The sequence below is a fragment of the Sus scrofa genome, chromosome 15, assembly GCF_000003025.6.
Source record: "Sus scrofa isolate TJ Tabasco breed Duroc chromosome 15, Sscrofa11.1, whole genome shotgun sequence".
Classification (NCBI taxonomy): domain Eukaryota; kingdom Metazoa; phylum Chordata; class Mammalia; order Artiodactyla; family Suidae; genus Sus; species Sus scrofa.
In genome coordinates this window covers 99,865,849-99,878,492 of record NC_010457.5, presented here as the reverse complement: position 1 = coordinate 99,878,492, position 12,644 = coordinate 99,865,849, and the positions used below count along the sequence as shown (strand labels likewise).

General features: G+C 36.6%; 1 protein-coding gene across 1 annotated transcript in view; it reads left to right on the top strand.

The window, feature by feature from the left end:
* The window catches only part of DNAH7 (dynein axonemal heavy chain 7), a 265,071-nt gene that overhangs the window by 108,856 nt on the left and 143,571 nt on the right, over positions 1 to 12,644 (top strand). The window contains 4 exon segments of the mRNA XM_021075816.1: positions 567 to 676; positions 5,701 to 5,869; positions 7,551 to 7,653; positions 7,774 to 7,901. Of these exon segments, the coding sequence (XP_020931475.1) occupies positions 567 to 676; positions 5,701 to 5,869; positions 7,551 to 7,653; positions 7,774 to 7,901 (510 nt within the window).

The window sequence follows — 12,644 nt, the reverse complement described above, 5'->3', positions numbered from 1 at the left end:
TTGCCAGAGGCTAGGGGTAGGGATGAGGGTGGTGGAGTGAGAGAAATAGGTGAAAGGAGTCAAAAAGTACAAAATTCTGTTGTAAAAAATCATTTATAAAGATGTAATATGCAGCATGGTGATGATGGTTAATAATACTGTATTGTGTATTTGAAAGTTACTAAGAGTAGATCTTAAAAATTCTCTGGATGTTGACCTATTGTGATCATTTTGCAATAAATACAAATGTGGGATCATTATGTTATATCCCTGAAACTAACATAATGTTGTATGTCAATTACACATTAAAAAAATAATGTTAGCGAGTTAAAAAAACAAAATATGAGAGAGATAAAGGACAAATACATTTTCCAAAGATTTTTCTGGGAAAAATTGAAGCCAGAGACTTTAGTTATTATCAAAAGAAAGTAGATATTGAATTCTTCTATCAAATTAAATGATTTCTGAGAAGTGAATTTTAAAGATGTTGTTTAGAACATGGCTTATAGTTATTAAGGAGATTGAGATTTTGTATAATTTGCATTTTTATTATTTAAGCTAACTCCGTTTTATCTGATTTATACTAGGAAAATCATTTGGAAACAAAGATGATCAATGCTGGTTTACGATATGGATATGAATATTTGGGTAATTCCCCTAGGCTGGTTATTACACCACTTACTGACAGATGTTACAGGTAAACTCAATAACTTAAGGATCTATTGGAAATAACTTTCACTCACTCCTAGATTGCTATTTTTTTTAAAGTACCCAATTATCTTCCATCTGGTAAATGGATCTTCTGTTATCTTTTCCTAGACCCTTAATTCTTTTCTCAACTTGATCTTCAATTCCTTTTTGTCTACTGGCTTCTTCCTCTCAGCTCTATAGCTTAAGTATTATTAGGCATTGCTGATTTGGGGGGTTTTGTTTGTTTGTTTGTTTTACATTGTTCATTTCTCTGTCCTCTTTGAAACTTTCTGACTCTTCCTGTTGGATCATTTGAGACATCCTGTTTCTTCCCCTAAAACATGGATTTTCTAGGATTTTTTTTTTTCATGTAGTGTTTTGTCTCATGCTTCATGGTTTCCTGAATATTCTTATCCTCTCTCAGGCTTTAACAGCCTACATCCCAAAGATCCCCAAACCTATACCTCCAGCCGAAGTCTCTCCCATAAGATTTCACCACACACATGCCTGCTGGATATCTCCATTAGATATCTCATGTACATTGGGTTTGGTTATTTTTTGGAATAATAAAAGGGCTTTAATTATTTCAAACTTAATTTTCCATCTCCTATATTCCAAATTATTGTCAAATACTAAATTAAACTTTTTTTCATTTTCTTCCCATTGTAACTAGTTTATTAACTAAACCAGTCTTAGGATGCAAGCAGAAAGCAATTTTAGTCTTTCTTATCATCATTCTTTTTTAATTCTTTTTTTTTTTTTTTTTTTTTTTTTTTTTGGTCTTTTTGCCATTTCTTGGGCCGCTCCCGCGGCATATGGAGATTCCCAGGCTAGGGGTTGAATCAGAGCTGCAGCCACTGGCCTACGCCAGAGCCACAGCAACACAGGATCTGAGCCGCATCTGCAACCTACACCACAGCTCACGGCAACACCGGAACCCCAACTCACTGAGCAAGGCTATGGATCGAACCCACAACCTCATGGTTCCTAGTCAGATTCGTTAACCACTGAGCCATGACGGGAACTCTCATCATTCTTTTAAACTTGCTCTATCAAATATTTTCCCTATTTCTGGGTGAAATCTAGGGTAGATTCCTGGTTACTTTAAGGTATAAATGGATATCATTATTCTTACCAGATATTTAAAGTCCACTTAGATCTAAAATCAAAGTTGGTATCTTTCATCCAATTTAAAATAGCCCTCTTCACCACCTCCAGCTTTAACCTAACTTAAACTTGTGGCTGTATTTGGGAAAGTAAATGTGGTCAATCTTTTGCCATTGTTATCTCTGTCCTTTAAATCCCTTCCTCAATAGCTTATCTTTTGTCTCCTCCAATGTTGGGTGTTGATGGAGGAGGAGGGCTCAGGTCTGACCTTTTCGATTGTGAATGGCTATTATTTGTTTAGATGTTAGTTGGATTAGTCATTGTTGAATGGAGATTATACGGTTATTAATTAGTCCTTTGGATGTTGGAAATAGTAAACTAGGGAACATAATAATTAAAGTGACAATAGGTAGTCCTACTATCGTAGGAGAGGTAGGTTTGTGGGTGACAAGCATCTTGGCTGTTCACTGCCCCCAGTGATCCCACAAGTCTGGATGCCCCAGATCTCCCAGGGAATGTTTATGTGCTTCTTTGGAAGCTTCTTATCACTGGATCCTCCCACCTGCGGAAAATGCCTCCTCTGGCCGGCTGCTGTGACTTTTGCTTCAGCTTCTGTCTGAGGTCCACCACACACAGATCCTCTTCCTGGCGTCTTCTCTGATTCTAGACCAGCCTTTTGCACAGGGTCCCATTCAGCATGACTCAACTCCAGCTCCCTTTCAGTGGGATCTAGGTCAGGCCAGATGATACACACACATTTGTTTTACCTTCAGTAAGAGTATGTCTCTCTTATTGTGCCTGTTTTTTCCTACTCTGCCACCAGGAGAAGCTGCAGGCATTCTCTTGACTTTAAATATTTTAAGTTGTAAATCAGCTACCAGTTCCTGTATTCCACAAACTCCAGAGACCAAGTTTTCTGAGACATTTTCTAAAGCCCCTCAGTTAGCTTGGCAGAGGGACAACTGCTGCTCTCTCTTCCTCCACTGGGGAGAAGAAATATACCACCCACCGACAGCAGCTCTTCCCAAAGAAATCCTCCTCCCTGGCCTCTCATTTACAGTCTTCCTAGCTGATTTCTCTATGCCCTGACTCTAAGTGACCAGTTTCATTTTCTAAAAGATGATCTGGCATACATTGCACTCAGCTTGGGATCTTAGTCAAAATTCTAACACAGAATGCTCCTTATTTATATACTGTTACATATTGTTTACAACCAATATTTTTGAAGGTTTACCAAAAATTTTATCATTGTCTTTACTCAGCATTGCTTCTTCCTTTGTCTTATTACTGGATTAATTTTCCTCTTTACTAGGCAGTAGCCTTTAGTGATTGTTCAGGTGAAGCCCTGCAAGTAGTGAGCTCTATCAGTATTTGTCTAAAAATGCCCTTTTTTCTTTTCTTCCTTTCTTTTTGATATTTACTTGATTATTAAATGATAGGTTAACATAGGTATAAAACTAGATGAACTGTAATTTTCCCTTAGCTCACCAAATATATTATCTCCTGGCATTCATTGCTTCTGCTGTGTTGTCTATTTTTCTAATTTTTATTCCTTTATAAGTAATTTTCTCGATTATATTTTTTAAGACTTTCTTTTTATTGTCGATGTTCACTGGATATTATTAGAAGTGGATGAGTTTTTGTTTATCCTGAAACTTTTTCAACTAATATCTTCCTTCAGTTTTAGCAAATTCTCAGCCATTTTTTAAATAATTTTTATTTTTCCCATTATAGTTGGTTTACAGCAATCTCTCAATTTTCTATGGAACAGCAAAGTGACCCAGTCTCTCTCTCTCCTCTCACACACACACACACACACACACACACACACACCACCCACCACAGGAATGTATTTATCACATTATCCTCCATCATGCTCCATCACAAGTGACTGGATATAGTTCCCTGTGAAATATAGCAGGATCTCATTGCTTATGCATTCCAGATATAATAGTTTGCTTCTCTTGACCCCAGATTTGCCGTCTATCCCACTCCCTTCCCTTCCCCCTCCCCCTTGGCAAGCACAAGTCTGTTATCCAAATTCATGAGTTTCTTTTCTGTGGAAAAGTTCATTTGTGCCATATATTAGATTCCAGATATAAGTGATATCATATGGCATTTGTTTTTCCTCTTTCTTTCTTCACTCAGTATGAGAGTCTCTAGTTCCATCAGGTTCCTGCAAATGGCATTATTTTGTTCTGTTTTATGGCTGAGTACTATTCCATTGTGGATATATATACCACATCTTCTCAATCCATTCATCTGTCAATGGACATTTGGGTTGTTTCCATGTCTTGGCTATTGTGAATAGTGCTGCAGTGAACATGAAGGGTGCATGTCTTTTCAAGGCAAGTTTTTTTTTGGACATATGCCCAAGAGTGGGGTTGCTGGGTCATATGTTAGTTCTATATTTAGTTTTCTGAGGAACCTCCATACTGTTTTCCACGGTGGTTGTACCAATTTACAGTCCCACCAACAGTGTAGGAGAGTTCCCTTTTCTCCACACCCTCTGCAGAATTTGTTATATGTGGACCTATTAATGGGGGCCATTCTGACTGATGTGAGATGGTACTTCGTAGTAGTTTTAATTTCCATTTCTCTAGTCAGTGATGTTGAGCATTTTTTCATGTACCTATAGGCCATCTGTAGCCATTGTTTTTTAAAATTTTGGCTTTTCTCCATTCTCTTCCTTCTTTCTTCTATGTCTCTTAACTTCTCTTATTATTGATTTTTTTCCCTGTGTGATTTCCTCATATTTATCTTCTAGTGCATATTTCTATATTTTTATGTTTACTCTGATTTTTATTCCATTCACTGAATTTTCAAAAGTTTAATGATTTTCATTGCTAGATTTCAGGTTGTCTCTTTTATGAAACTGGCTTCTTTTCCCACAATTTTCTGATGTCTGTTGCTTTTTATTTAAAATATTATTAAACAACCATGAGGATACCAAAGAAAGGCAAAGTACCCTGTATGCAATAACCCTCCCAGACATTGTCCAACTGCCTTTGTCACTGCAAGTCTAACTCTTAGCTTTAATCTGTCCAGTTTTAGCTGAGAGCTCATTTTAGGAGGGATTGTTTCCCCATGTAGTCTTTCATTTTCTTGGCTGTGGAGGTGTAAACATGAAGCAGTTTAACATTCACCTCTGTGAAAGGCTCTAGGATTTTCTCTGGCCCAGAACAAAATTTTAATGTCAGTTTCTAAGTTTGTGTTCATGTGCCCATTGGCAATGAAAATTTGATCCCGCCCTCCATGAATGATGTAGGCTTCCCTTTGGACACCCATGAAGAGTAAGCTTCCTGTTTCTTCCATAACGGACTGTGTCTCTTGAATAGGTTGGTGGGGGTAATTTTAGTTTCCATTTACAGACGAGGCAGCCTTTGAAGACTTCTAGGTTTAAATAGTGAATCTATTCCAGCTCCTCACCTTGCTCAGTTCTGAACATTTATTTTTCATTTCTATGTGGGTGTAAATACATGTGTTTATATGCAGATTTCAAAGCAGTGTGAACCTCTACTACTTTAGCACTGAATTACTTTTCCACCTGTGCAACCCTTCTTCATTGATGATTTCCTTTTCATTCTTTCAAAAATGGCTACATATTTCAAAACTTATTCTTTTCCTTTTATGTAGCATTTCCATATGCTTGCAGTAGGGGGATTGGGTGGTTCAGGATTGGCTGAATTCTACATATTGACCAGAATTCAGCACTGAAAAGTGAATTTGTTCTAATTTTGTCATATATACAGATATCCAGAAGGAAAATATAATGACAAAGTAATGCACAAAGAATTTCAGAGGTTAGTAGGAAGGAAGGAATTATTGAAGAGGAAGTGGAAAATTTTAGCTAACGTTTAATTTTTTCCTCTTTTCAGAATGTATATAAAAATCACATTATTCAACAAAGATTGTTTATTTCAGAACCTTATTTGGAGCCCTTCATCTGCACCTTGGAGGAGCACCTGAGGGGCCAGCTGGCACTGGAAAGACTGAAACTACCAAAGATTTAGCCAAAGCTGTAGCCAAACAATGTGTTGTTTTCAACTGCTCTGATGGGTTGGATTATCTGGCTTTAGGAAAATTCTTTAAGGTTTGAATTGGCTTCTCATTTACAGTATGATAACTTTTTATTTATTTATTTATTTTTTGTCTTTGTCCTTTTAGGGCTCACCCACAGCATATGGAGGTTCCCAGGCTAGGGGTCTAATCAGAGCTACAGCTGCCAGCCTACGGCAGGGCCATAGCAATGCCAGATCCAGGCCACATCTGTGACCTACACCACAGGTCATGGCAATGCCAGATCCTTAACCCACTGAGTGAGGCCAGGGATCGAACCCGCAACCTCAGGGTTCCTAGTCAGATTTGTTTCTGCTGCACCATGAGGGGAATTCCAATGTGATAACTTCTCTGAGAGAGAGGTCCTTTATGATAAACATAATTTGATGCAAGTAAAAAAATTATTGTTTTAAAATTAAACTATTACCTCAATAATGCCCAAGAGAAGTGGGGTGATATCAAAAGCTTATTCGAGAAGCAGCTCTACCTCCCTCTCCAGTTCTTGCTATACCGGGTCAGTTTCACAGATAGAAATGAATGTGTGGTTTCCCTTTAATACTGCTAAAAGTTTGGGAACCTCTGCATCATGTAAAGATTGTGGTATCTCAAGCCTTCTTTAACCTGTAGATCTTATTAACAAGTTGTAGTTCAATAATTTACTCTTATTTTTGTTTTATAACATAGTTGGGTTCGTTGTTCATTTAATCGTTACTGTTGTAGTTCAGACACCTCGATCTTCTCTCTAGCTCTACACTCGATAAAGTGAATCATGTGAAAAAAAAAACAACAAAAAAAAAAAAAAAAAAAAAAAAAAAACCACACTCTAGTTAATCTTGATGATGAACTTGAAATCCTTCTATTCTCTGTGATTTCTAATCCTTTTATGTCATGTTTTAGAGTTCTAACTCATAATGAAAATATACTCTAAATAATGAAATATACTATTCTCTAAATAATGAAATACATACTATTTCTCTAAACAATGAAAATATACTATTCTTTGATGTGCATGAAGTTCATGTTTGATGCATTGTGTTTTAATAGATTGAACTGTACACAAATCCCAGGTCAGCCACTATTAGATGTACTAATTACTTAACATTTTATGTGATATAGCCTTAGTTTCCTTGCATAAAAAACATATACAAAGTGCCATGCAACAAGCCTGACATATACTAGGTACTCAGTGAAACACACATACGTATACAGTCTATAGAATGTACATTCAATAAGGCCAAATTTCAACTTGATTTTGCGGTTTTTCCTTATGACCAAGTGGCACATATTTATCTGTGAGTTTGGGCCTCAGACTGTGTCAGTGGGTCATTAACGTGTTCAAGCAACAGAAGTCATCTTATTTAAAGGATTGTTACAATCCATTTTATGAAGTTCATATGGAAAAAGCATATAAATAAAGCACTTAAATAAAAAGTAAGAAAGGCTGGAAATTATAGATATGCATCTAAATGCCAACAGATAAACAAAAAGTAAAAAAAAAAGTCAATTGGAAAAATTTCCAATTGATGAAACTCTTTGTTCATGTAGAATAATGGCTTGGTAATAAAAGAATAAGCCATCTTTAAAGATAAAGGTGAATAAGCAATTTCTTTGATAGGATATTATTAAATCCTTGAAAAGATCAGGTGAAAATGCAACATTTCAAAGCAATATTCAATCAGATAAAATTGAAAAATTTCATTACTCTTTTCTTCCAGGGACTGTTATCTTGTGGAGCCTGGGCTTGCTTTGATGAATTTAACAGAATTGATTTGGAAGTACTGTCTGTGGTTGCTCAACAAATTCTTACTATCCAAAGAGGTAATAGATGAATTTGTCTTTGCATTGTGTGAAAACAGTAGAAATACAGGAGGTAATGAATGGCACTAGTCACATTTATATGTGGAACTGCTAAGTCATTTCATTCTTGATTACCCACAGGTATTAATGCAGGTGCTGATATACTGATGTTTGAAGGAACTGAACTAAAACTTGACCCCACATGTGCTGTCTTTATAACAATGAACCCTGGATATGCAGGGCGATCAGAACTGCCAGATAATCTGAAGGTACAGAAAAGCCAGTTATATCCTCTATTTCCTTTCTATAATTAAAAAAATTAATACGTAAAAAGAAAGAACATGCTGTTCTTGAACTTTATGTAAAATATTTGCATTTAGATGTTGTATTTTAGAAAACTGTTTTAGAAAATAATTTCTAAAGCTTTGAGTACCTTTAGAAAATAAATATGCAATCTAAAATATTTTTAACCTAGTGGTAATTATAAAAAATTAGAAAACACAGGAAATACTGGAAAAGCACCTATTCTATGGCTTATTATATTGTATCCCCCCAATTTTAAAAGGCTGAAATCAGCCGATTGTAAATACTGGGTATTTTTTTCCAAGTTAATACTATGATATGAGCATTTTCCTATTTTTATAAATATAATTCATACTGTAAATAAGTTTACTGAACTGTGCTTACTTATTTGACATTTAGGTTGCATTTAGATTTCCTTCATTATAAATAATATTGCAATGGACAGTTTTTACTTAAGGCCCTTCTCTATTTTTAGACATTACCCTAGGTACAGTCAGAAGACCAAGAGCTATGTTCCTAAATTGCCTTCTAACAGAGATTAAAATAATTTACAGCCCCTATCAATTCTCAATTCTCCTTAATACCCAGCACTATTTTTTTCTTTTTGCAAGAAGAACAATAGAGTTTGCTAATTGAATAGACTATAATCTTTATTTTATAGATGATTAACAGAACCTACTGTATAGCACAGGGAAATTTACTCAATGTTTGTAATAACCTTTATGGGAGAATTATTGCTTTGTGCAACCGAAACTAATACAACATTGTAAGTCACCTATACTCCAATAAAATTAAATTTTTTAAAAAAAATCTTCATTAAAAAAACTTCTTTGATTATTAGTGAAGTATGACATTTTCCCCATATCTTTTGGTTAGACATTTTTCGTCCTTTATCTGGTGAATTGGATGTTTATGGCTAGCACATGGAGAACAAGGTTGAAGAATAATGCAGTGGTAATTGCAGATCCAAAACCAAGTCTCCTGACTCTAAGTCCTACATTCCTTCCACTATTCACTTGTTTACAATTCACTTGTTCTTGCTTCTCAGACTAGTGAGGAACTTTTCTTTTCCAAGAAAATACTTTTGATTGGAGTGACTGCTGCCAAGTATTTTTGAGTTTTCTCCAGTCCATGCACTTTTATATGTTAGATGTGATGTTTTAGTACCTTGCCTTAATGAAGGAAGGTGTGATGTAAAAACAGAAGCTGGTAAATCCTCCTTCATCTAAGAAACATTTTGCAACCTTTTATTGCAGTTTACATTTGGAAGGCTCTTTTTAGAGCAGTTCTTTTGTTCACTCATGTTTTCCTTTTATTCAGTAGGATCTGAATACATAAATATTTGTAAAGGAAAATTCTGTGGGTAGCTAATCACAAAAAGCTGAGACCGTTATTGGTTGAGTCTGTTAATGCCCTTGAGGACTCTTCTGGTTTTTGTTTTGTTTTGTTTTATTGTGCATGTTGAAACAGTGTCAAAATATTCACCTTGTGGTCTTGGAATATTTTCGTTCTATCTTAGGCCAAAAAGCTGCTCTCAAATTCTCACAGCTTTTTGTTGTTGTTTCTGTTATGCAACCTTCTTGGTTAGAGCTGTTTTTAAGTATGTATGGAAATACCTAATAATTCTGAAAAAATGTCTTAGTCTGAAAAGAAAGATATATTATATATATATATATATATATAAAATTGAAGTGTAGCTGATTTACAAAGTTGTGTTAGTTTCAAGTATACAGCAAAATTATTCCATTATACATACACATGTCTTTTTTCAGATTTTTCCCCTTATAGGTAATTTCAAAATATTGTGTATAGTTCCATGTGCTACATGGTATGTTGTTGTTGGTTATCTATGTCATATATAGTAGTGTTTATATGTTAATCCCAACTCCTAATTTATCCCTCTTCACCTTTCACCTTTGGCAACCATAAATTTTTTCCTATGTCTTGGGTCTATTTCTGTTTTGTGTATAAGTTCATTTGAATTTTTTTTATATTCCACATTTAAGCAATATCATATGATATTTGTTTCTCTCTGACTGGCTTACTTCACTTAGTATGATAATTTCTAAGTCCATCCACGTTGCTTCACATGGCATTACTTCATTCTATTTTATGGCTGAGTATATTCCATTGTATATATGTACCACATCTTCTTTATCCATTCATCTGTCATTGGACATTTAGGTGGCTTCCATGTCTTGGCTATTGTGAGTAGTGCTACAGTGAACTTGGGGTGCATGTATCTTTTAGATTTATGGTCTTCTCTGGATATATGCCCAGGAGTGGACTGCTGGATCCTTTGGTAGATCTGTTTTTAGTTTTTTGAGGACCCTCCATACTGTTCCCCAAATGTTTTTTTAAAGCCTGCTGAGGCCAAGAGAGTCATCAGTCGTCAGAGTCATCCTTAAAGCTTCCCTCTTCGTCACCCAGTGATTGAGCCAGTTACCAAAACCAATGATCCTATTTCACAAAAATCTTATAATTCCTGCTGCTCCTGTCCAGTCTCATGGCCACATCTTTCCCCCACCCCTCTTCAGTCTTCTCTTGTGTGTCTTATTGCAAAAGCTCACTTGTCACCAAGAATCTGAAATTCCTTGTAATGAATTCCCCCTTGTGATGCTACCAGTGTCATCAAAAGAAAGCTAATCATATAATTTCCAGACTTAAAAAGCTATCAGGTTCCTTTTGCCTACAGAAGAAAGTTCATATTTCTTGGCCTGATCTGCAAGAGCCTTGGCATTAAACCTAATTGCATCTATACCACCATCCCCTTGTATAGCCTCACTAGCCTCTGAAGGTCCCATACCTTTGCACATGCTGTTTACCCTCTCTTGAGTGTTCTGCTAAACCACTTTTCCTGCTTGACAATTTCATACTGATGCATTAAGTCAACAGTGAGCCACTGAACTTACATACAGTTCAGACAAGACCTTCTGTGCCAGTCTGTGGAGCTGGCAGAGGTTTACAGATGAGTCTTTCTATCCTGCACACATCATGCGTTCTTCAGGGACTGCTGTTAGGTCTCCCCACTTGCAGCGCCTGAGACTTGAGTAATGGATTCTGCTTCTCCAGTTGTTATTCTCTGCACTCTACGTGGATCTGCAGTGGGTGATTCCACATGGATTTGCTATTGGAGAGCTCTCACTTTGCCACAGGTCACTTTGGGCAAGACTTAAAATGGCTGCAACTTGACTCCCTCTTTCCCTTATCATGTACATCTCATGCACATTTTGTCCCAACAAACTGTAGGAATGAAGTGATCCTGCTGCCACAGGCCACTTTTGCTTTCTCACACCTGAGTCAGGCACCAATCTATTCCCCCCCACCCCCCACCATAGGGAAGACACCCATCAAGCTCTCACTGAATGTGGGAGTGAGGAGAGGGGCTTGTGGAGACACAGCATAAGACAAACTCCCATCAATGGAAGTCTTTTCACAGATCCTCCCTCCTTCCTTCTTCTCCAAATAAGTTGTGGTCTTCAAGTAAATGGGAAGGTTCAAGAATGGCGCATATACCCTTTGTACAGTATTGGACAGTTCGTGCATACTCTGGTAACTGATGTGTATCATGTCATGCAGAAAGAATCCTATTTTGACATCCCGTACACCTAGATAAAACCTGCATGGTGGGGGCACGTTCTTAAACACGTCTCCACCTTAGAGAAGCTATATTTAATATTGAAACTATTCTAAGGAATCAGTATTCAATAATCGTTTCAGAATAATTAAATGCTAGAAGTCATGGTAAAATGGGCATTTTCTAGATCTTCTGATTCACAAAGTCAATAACAGGATAACATAGCTATCCGGAGAGTATATAACATGAAATATGTGAAGTAGATCCTGAGCCTTCCATTTCACTCAGCTAAACCTAGAAATTTATAGACAGCTCATAACACATAAAATCTATTTCTAATCTCTAAAGAAAAAATGTTAAGAAGTTATTGTTTGAGGTTTTGTTATTGTTGTTCTAAAATGCAGTCTTTTGGAAGCATAATCCTGGAAGTGTCTATCATTCCTTAGGTACCACCTGATGTCGTCCACCTATAGGGTGGAGCAATAGTATAACTATTCTCGAGTGCCCATCGTGGTGCAGGGGAAACAAATCCGACTGGGAACCATGAGGTTGCAGGTTCAACCCATGGCCTTGCTTAGTGGTTTAAGGATCTGGCATTGCCCTGAGCTCTGGTGTAGGTCGCAGATGCAGCTCGGATCCCGCATTGCTGCAGCTATGGTGTAGGCAAGCAGCTACAGCTCCGATTAGACCTCTAGCCTGAGAACCTCTATATACTGCAGTGTGGCCCTAAAAGGACAAAAGATAAAAAAAAAAAAGTATAACTGTTCTCAGTCATTTATTTCTGCTGAGGTAAATATGGAGGGTAAAGCTCATTTTTATTACATGAACTGGAGTTTATTCAAGCCCTGGCAGGTTACCTGGATCTATATCCTCCTGTTTTCTTTTTTATACTCAAAAAGTATGCCATTGGTTAAGCCAGAATACAAATTAATTTTTAAAGCACTTAAATTGCCTTTAGACTTACTGCTATGACTAAAAAATTATTTGACACATCCCAAAGCATATCATGTCAGTATTTCATTCACTGCATTTGAGAACCATTGAATGAGAACATCTACCACCATAGCAGCTTAGGCCTAAATAATATTTTGACCAGGCCGCTTTTCTCTGTGAGAATAATCTGCAGTGACCC